The sequence below is a fragment of the Cupressus sempervirens genome, chromosome 3, assembly GCF_028749045.1.
Source record: "Cupressus sempervirens isolate cs-2001-9-10 chromosome 3, ASM2874904v1, whole genome shotgun sequence".
Lineage (NCBI taxonomy): Eukaryota > Viridiplantae > Streptophyta > Pinopsida > Cupressales > Cupressaceae > Cupressus > Cupressus sempervirens.
The window spans coordinates 568710642-568719170 of NC_143120.1; the positions used below are offsets into that span (position 1 = coordinate 568710642).

Consider the following 8529-nt stretch of genomic DNA (forward strand, 5'->3'; position numbering starts at 1 on the left):
TTGAGGATGCCTAGGATTCAAAAGATTATGAAAATGTGCTAGAATTTCTAAATAGAGCCAATATTGGGATGGAGTTGGACAATTGGATGTACAATGAAATAAAAAAACTTCACATTTTTGTTTCTTCCTTGCAGGAAAAGTCCCCAAGTTTACAAGAGAAGCTAGATGAGGGAAACAAGAAGCAAATGAAGTTGGAAGCTCTAGTTAGGAACATCCCAACTAAACTCTAGGAGTATTGAAGCTTCCCTCAAAAAATTGATAAAGGATAGTGAAATGGGAATGCAAGGTGTTACTTCATCCATCCTGGTTGTTGCAGCGTCAGTAGGGAAAGCCTCTCTGGATGAAGCAACTTTGACTGGTCATGCTCTGATATTGGCTGGTGGCTCGAGCAAGCGCACCAGATAAAGCATTAAAAATTTTGACCTCCAAATCCCCGTGAAGAGCATTCAAGACACTCTCAAAGAGGTCATTGTCCTAGGCTCTTCTAACACTGGAGCTATTAAAGACCTAGTTTAAGTTTTTGTCTCTGTTTTTCTAGTATTTTGCCCCTCGTTGTTTTTGTTGAATCATGTTGGTTGTTGGTCCATGTAAAACCAGCTTGACTTGGTTTTTGGTCCTTGTAAAACTAGCCTTCAAATATTTCTTTGAAACTTTGGGTTACTGGTCCCTATAAAACCAGTTCTTGACTTTGTTTCTTTTTGTTTGGGGTTTTGAGTCCCCTTCAAACCTTCTTTTACCTAATAAAAATGTCTCTATTGGAAGCCATCATTACATAGGAGTTATATGAATACAATTTCCTTCAATATAAGCTAATATAATCAACCAAAACAATTAAATCATTTAAAATCATCGAATAATTGCAACAGCACATACGAAAGAGCGACAAGCAATAGTCCATTCATCTCCTCTGTGGATAGTAGATAAGGTAAAGAATGGTCCAGTGTGGCAAGGCATGTATTATGTTATATTCAAATCATAAATGAAGGGAGAATGCCTACATAGTGACCAAAGCACTTATGACCATTGAACATGACCAATTTAATATTGGGTACTAGATAGAGATCTACCTATTATAATAGGCTAAATCAGTAGAAACCCCAAGGATAAGCATACGAATCCCATATGTTGCAAACACTAGTAGCATGTAAGAATAGAAGTGGGATCATGAAGCTAATCCAGGCAACTAAGATAACTTTATTAGATACTACATAGTGACTACCCTTAGCAAAGGGAATATGCACTAGAGGGCACTCGTTAAATTAAGGTATGATTAAGAAATTAAATGCATGTTTAATGTTCTTCTATATTATAATGTTATAAAGGAAAGAAACGTGAGTTTAAATCAAGTAAAGACTACTAATGAGTAAGGTCACCAACAAAGGTAAAGAGGACCTGAACCAAATCGAATGCTTGTCCATTGTCCACATGGGATACTATACATTGAAGGTTACCCATGTGGGTGGAAGGTAGAGGTAAGTATTATATTACTTAATATATATCAAATATGTATATAGTGATATGGGAATAATATAGATTAGAATGTGTATATTATTCAAAGTTATGGATTATTAATTGGTATTATTTTAAGGTAATGTTATATTATGTTTATCTTCAATATTCATTTAATGATATTTTATCATCAAGTTGTATACAAATATAAATGATTTTATTTATTGAAATAAAATAAGAATATTTTTGATAATCAATTCTTTATATGAAAAATGTATATAAATAAAGTTAGTCATTGTGAATAATGACATTAATCATGAAATTTATAAGGGTATATGGACAATACATACGTCCTAAGTTACAACTAGGAAATATTATATTGATTTCATAGGAAAATATCGATTAAAGTATATCTATAGAAAACGGAATATGTATATATGGCTATTGTGTATACTTAAATTAGATATTTTTTGTATTGAAATAATTGGTATCATTCTTAGATTAATGTCTAATAGAATGAAATATCAAATAAAAGAATTATTGATGTACAAATGAGAATTTAATATCCTTGAGTATTTGATTTATCTAATCTTTGTAATATCTCGCCTGCGTATTTTTCTATATGAGCATTTTCCTTGATTTTTTCCTTTGAGAATCTTCTTATAGGAAAAGGAGGATTAATATCAGATTCTGAGAGAGTCTAACACTTTGTTAAAGGGGAGTTTATTTTAGAAGCTTGGAAAATTTATGTTCAAAGGGATTCTAACGCATCTGTCAAGGGGAGCAAATAGAGGATATGATTTCGTCAACCGTCAGTGATATCAATCATTTTGATTTAGAGGGAGTAAACCAATGTTATGACATGGAATCTTCAGTGATTGATAAATTGCAACAGTCAAGAGGACTAAAATTCATGCAACTATGAGAATGGGCCTACCCCTTGTGTACATCATAAGAAAGTTGTGACTTTAATTAAACTATCTACGAGTCTCTCTTTGATAAATGAAACTTGACATATGAGTTGTAGAGTCATTCAAATGGCACAATCATATTCAATCATGATATTGGTGTATTATGGATGAGTTTGTGTTCGCTCCTACTCTTATGCTTAATGAATGTTTGGAGCTTCAATGGATGAAAAGAGCAAGTTGGAACTTAGAAAGGAGTTTTCATATTTGATACAAAAAAAAATTCAACAATATAAGAATGAGTGCAAATTTTACATTGTGGAGTGGGGGGGGTGGGAAATAATAGTCAATGTTCCATTCCCACTTGAACCTTATTTAGAGGGGAGATGTTCCATTCTCAAATAATCTAAATAGACAATTTTTTAATCTTCATGTGCAAATAAGTATCTATATCTTTTACATTTATCTACTCTTTGTAGTCTCTCTTTTATATGTAATTCTATACATGCTATAAGGGTTATTTGTCTTGATCTTTTCCTTTATGTTTTAAAGATGTTCTTACAAGAAAAGAAAATTGGTACTTTACACATACTACCAAATATTGTGCAAACTCAATCTAATGATAGTAGCTCCAAAGACCCTGATGATTAAGATAGATAAAGTGAGGCTCTTGAAGAAAGTATCTTTGATGATTGAGATTATGAGATTCTTCAACATTAAGAGGGAGTATGAGACTTCTTTAAAGGCAACACAGGAGCTTAGAAGATTGATATTCAAAGGGAGTCTAGAAATACATGTGTGACAGCATGATTTTGATGGGCCTACTCCTATGTATATCACGAGGAAGTATATCATGAGGAAGTAATGACTTACCACCAGAAGGTCAGAAGATTGATAAAAAATTTAGAGGGAGTTCAAAAGGAATCCTTGGGTGAAGAGAGTTTCTATTGGAGTAATGAGGACCTGACTTCCTAGGATCATTGTTCAGAGGGAGAATTTTGAGGTGCAACCCTTTGTTAATGATATCTTCTCTATGAGGAGAAGTTCTAAGTGAAATTCCTTGTAATGTATTTTTTCTATGAGAGAATGAGGTGAGAGCCTTTGTACCACCCTTTGATTGGGTTCATGGTGGTTACTATTTCACATATGATATGTAATGAAAGGTGACGATCTTTCATTGACATATATAAACAAAAGGTAACCATTATAAGATGATGATCATATAAATGGTAGACATTTTACAATGGTTCTTTAGGTCAGAATTTTCTGAACACCATGATAATGAACAATAAGAAGGTAACTATTATAAGATGACAATCTTATAAATGGTAGATATGTTAGCATGATTCTTTGGGTTAGATTTTGTCGGATACAATGATAATGAACAATCAGAAGGTAACCACTGTAAGGTGGCGATCTTACAAATGGTAGACTTGTTATCATGGTTCTTTGAGCCAAATTTTGCTAGACACCATGATAACGAACTTGTTATGGTTCTTTGGGCTGGATCTTGCCAAACACCAAAGTTGCTACTATAGATCACACTTAAGGTGGTGTTTTTTTAAAGTAATGGAAATTACTTCAATTGTGTGTAATGAAAGGTGAGAAATTTAATCTCATAGTTAATTGAATATCATACTGAGATGATATATCTTCTTATTCTTGAGGCATAATGTGTTCTATAAATCCTCCCTAGCTAAGAGGGAGTGTTAAGGTTGTAGCTTTTGTCGAATTGATTTTCTCATGAGATACCTTATTGATGGTAAATCATCTTTAAGATAAATATCTTACATATATAATATATATTATATATATTATACATTGTATATTATTATATAATAATAATATAATATATTACATATATGCTTAAAGATGAGTTATACATATAGTTATTTATTAACTAATGATTATTAACTATAGAGGCATGTCTCTTCAAAAGACATGTCTCCTCTCATATTTAGGAGTCTTCAAATCTGCACTTGGAAGACATCAATCACCTTGGCAATATTACCACATTTGTAGAAACGATCCTAGAAAAACAACATAGTGGTCGTAACCTAGAAGGTTGCACAACCAGGCATGATGGATGTAAACTTCTTGATTTGAATATATGGAATATTGCCTTTCTCGACCTAAATCTTGTTCCTCTTGTTCATTTTTCTCCATGTGTTTGTTTCTTGGAACCTAAATCACCTCTATTGGGGGTACATCCAGATTTGTCTTTCATCATTTCTTCCCCTAACAAGGCTTCTACACAAAACAATCTGATGTTATGTGTTATAGTGTTGCTATCTTTTGTGCATTAATGTTTATCTTTCAGTTCTAGGTTTTTATGGTGGTGAATTATTCAAAACACCAAGTTTAATCACATAACTTACTTCCTCCCTTGCCCTCCTCAATTGTGATTGTTGTCTTGTTATCGCTAACATGCTCCAAAGTGTTTTATTATTTGTTCTTGTCTATAACAAAAGGAAGAGGTTAAATGCTTCAAAATTATCCCTTATGTACTCACTCTTCTTTTATCTCCCTCTTTACCTGTGTCTCTCCCATGGAGGCTTAACTAAGTGAACTTGAATCATGGCATACTAAAAAAATCCCCCTATTTCCAAAAATGTTGCCCCAAACTCCTTTTTGTCAACCCTTCCAATACCCACTCAATAACCCCCACACATATTTTCTTATAGAAACCCCTACTCCAGCCTCACCCCACCTCCACTTCCCTCCCCCCTGCCCCCGCTCCAAAAGAAAAACCTACCCCCTTTTAAGACAGTATATTGCCCCATTTTTTGCCCATCTTAAACCCCTCAATATGAAGCCACGTGGTATTATTGCGCTCTCTCTCTCTCTCTCTCTCTCTCTCTCTCTCTCTCTCTCTCTCTCTCTCTCTCTCTCTCTCTCTCTCTCTCTCTCTCTCTCTCTCTCTCCCTCCTTGTCTCTCTCTTCTTGTTGCAAACATAGCATGATTGTATTTGAATTTTTGTGAGTGAATGTATAATTGACTTGAAGATTTCACTTCTTCAATAAGACATAACCATCATTTGCTAAATGTCTTACCAATTGACATCACAAATGTGTTAAAAAAAACATCAAATGTCCCCATAAATTTTTTTTTACCTATTCAACATATTCATTGCACAGAAAAATAAAATTACTAATATTTATTCATTCATTTATTTTCTAAAATTCATGTAAATTATTAAAAATAAAAAAAATTCAACGTGATGAAAGAAACCCGTCATCTTTATAACCAAGATGAAAGCAAGTCATGGAGGCAGGGGTTATAAATATGAAATCGATATGTCCGCGGCGGGGCCAGAAGGAAGAAATGCTAGTTTTAAGTCAAGCGCGACAGATCGCGTGAGAGGGCGTCAGCATCCAAAGAGCCAAGAAGAAGAGCGTACCCCCATCTCTCATTTGACCCCTCCCCTTTCCCCGTGAACCCCTCTCTCTCTCTGCCCCTTCAAAGCCCAACCACCCACTCCATTACCATTAATGGAGTCTTGAAAGAAGACGATGGCAGAGGAGGAGAATTTCAGCTGTGCCTCTCCCAGGCTCTCTCTTCTGTCGAACCCATGGGAGGTGGAGGCCCAGTCAGAGGAAGCAGAGGGCGTCAAGACTCCGCCTTTGATACCCCCGCACTCCATCGCCATTCCCTTCAAGTGGGAAGAATTCCCAGGGAAACCCTTTCAGACTAATAACAACCAGACGCAGGCACTCGCTCTCACCCACTCCAAGTCCCTCCACCTGCCAATGCCCCCCAGGCTCCAACCTCATTCCTCCTCCCATTCCATGCGCAGGTCATCCTCCCTCTCCTCTTCCTCTGCCCCCCTCTGCCTCCTCCATCCATGGCCTCCCAATTCTTCTCCTATCCAACCCTCCTCTCTTTCTTTCACCTCTCCGACTCCCAATCTCGGCAAAAAAGGGATCTTGATTAAAATGAGGAGGACATCTGCGTTATTCGTATGTACTCTCTTCCCCTGCTTTTTATTCTTACTTTGCAATTCTATACACAAATCACGGAATTTCGTACCCACTTGGCTTATCTACACTATTTCTATTTTGATTAAAATCGGCCACCGGTAGGGAAGTCAGGAAGGCTTGGTCACAGTAGTCCCTGTACATGTCTTGGAAAACACACAAAAAATGGGTCAACGTTGTTGGGGTTAATGTGAATCTACAGAATAAATATTGCAGTATGAAGGAAAACAAAGAAGACAAAATAGAATAACATTCAATAGGATATTGATGAGAAAACAGGACAATAGAATAAGATTCAAGAAGAAATTGTTAAATGTTATTATGTTATTCTCTTCTTGTCATTCCTGTGCTCTATATAATATTACTTAATTTTCTGCTTTCACTATGCCTGCCTAGGCCGAGTGATTCTCCTTGTGTTATATGCCTGCCTGGTTTGGATATCGACTGAGGAGTTTTCAATTGAGGTTTGTGTGCTTCTTCAACAATAGAAATCAATAGAGGTTCGCATTCCCTCAGTTAACTGCAAAGTCATCAATGTGTAGCTTTACCATAACCCTAAGTAGGCTTATTCAGTTGGACCCCGGCCATTATAAAATTTGTGTAGTTGGGTTTCAAGGCTTGTGCGCAAACCAAATTTTCATCTGTGACGCCATAGTTGCATATCTTAGTGCTTATTAAATTATTATGATGCCGATCACCCTTCCCTGTTGGCATTAACAGTATCTAATAAGAAATGCATAATCCTACATATTAGTATGAATTATTTTTAGATTTATTGTTACGAAGGTTGTCATTCTGTAATCTATTATCAGAAAGGGAAAAACAAATGAATGAAAGATCATTCATTTTGATCTAAAATGTCAATAGAGAAAAACTTAATAATTTTTTATGGGTGAATTTTTCTTCCAAATTAAGATCCAACATCAAAAAGCAGAAAAATGAATGATGCACTATGGAAATTCACACAATCAATCAAATTCAGAAACAAATCATATTAATAAAATATATAAATTATTTCGTATATAAAGAATAAAATAAAAGCTGTGTATAAAACAATTAAATTATAGCTAATTTAAGGATTAAAGAACAATTCTGCAGGTAGTAATCTAGAATAGAATAAGACTCGTAAAGCTCAGAAGTCACAAAGGAAGAGAAGAAAAAAAATTACACTGTTAAATTCATAAACAACTCTTGCAAAGAAAATTCATAGATTATGTACAAATGTGGAAGGACGTGCTTTTTAAGGATTGAAGAACAATTTTGCATTGCAATGATAAACTGAATTGCTGATTCTTCTTGTGTTATTGCAGGCAGCAATCTTGAATAGAATAAGGATATCGCTGAAGAAAGGAAGATAGGCAATGTTTTGACCACAGATGAGCCTTCCTGCCACTTGCCTTTAATCACTGGCATCCAGAAAGGCAATCGCATCATCAAAATGTGATTAATAGAATTTTCTGGCACTCTTCAAAGAGCATCCTCTAATACAGTTGTAGCTAACCAGTGGATTATTTAATCTATGTGCGATATTAAATGCTTAATTTGAGTAATTTCAAGAACATCTCGCGAGCAGGTGGCTATTTATAATCATAGTTGCAAGCACTTCCTTGCGTATCTTGGCAGGAGTACGAGTTACAAGCCATGAAGGCAATTCATTCTTTGTCTCTTCCGTTTACCTTTGTGTTGCTTGTATAGTTCAATTAAGTAGAAGATGAATTTCAAAATAATAAAGGCATTTTTGTCGACGTCAACATTTATGAATTTTGTGTGTGATGGGAAATATTATTCTACATAAATTAAATATAAAATTTTATGAATGTTTTATAATCATTCTAATAGATTGTGTAAAATTTCAAGTATATAGGGCTATATGTTATACTAGTAAGTCGTGTTTTTATGTTTAGAACAAGACTATAGGAAATCTATCATAGTGGGAATTGACCTACAACACAACCTTTGGAGATGAAAGTTACAACTTCTTGTAAATATGCAATGGCTCTTTTATAGATATTTGTAAAGAAAGAGGGGAAGGCAGAAAATGTATACTAGTTAATTCCTTCAACTATCTATGATTCAAACTGCACAAGCACATGAATCACTTATAAATCGAATACAATAAAAAAATATTCAAGCATACAAAATTGACCTTTTATCAAAATTCAGGTTTTGTATTATCACCATGTTTCTTGCCACC

The 8529-nt window shown here is 34.8% G+C and overlaps 1 protein-coding gene across 1 annotated transcript; it reads left to right on the plus strand.

The window, feature by feature from the left end:
* The first annotated feature begins 5671 nt into the window (after positions 1–5671).
* On the plus strand, positions 5672–8096 carry LOC149567691 (uncharacterized). The gene is made up of 2 exons (XM_089820954.1): positions 5672–6317; positions 7646–8096. Exons 1-2 carry the CDS (start codon positions 5871–5873, stop codon positions 7691–7693), a joined length of 495 nt encoding a protein of 164 aa, XP_089677080.1. The 5' UTR covers positions 5672–5870; the 3' UTR covers positions 7694–8096.
* The last annotated feature ends 433 nt before the right edge of the window (positions 8097–8529 follow it).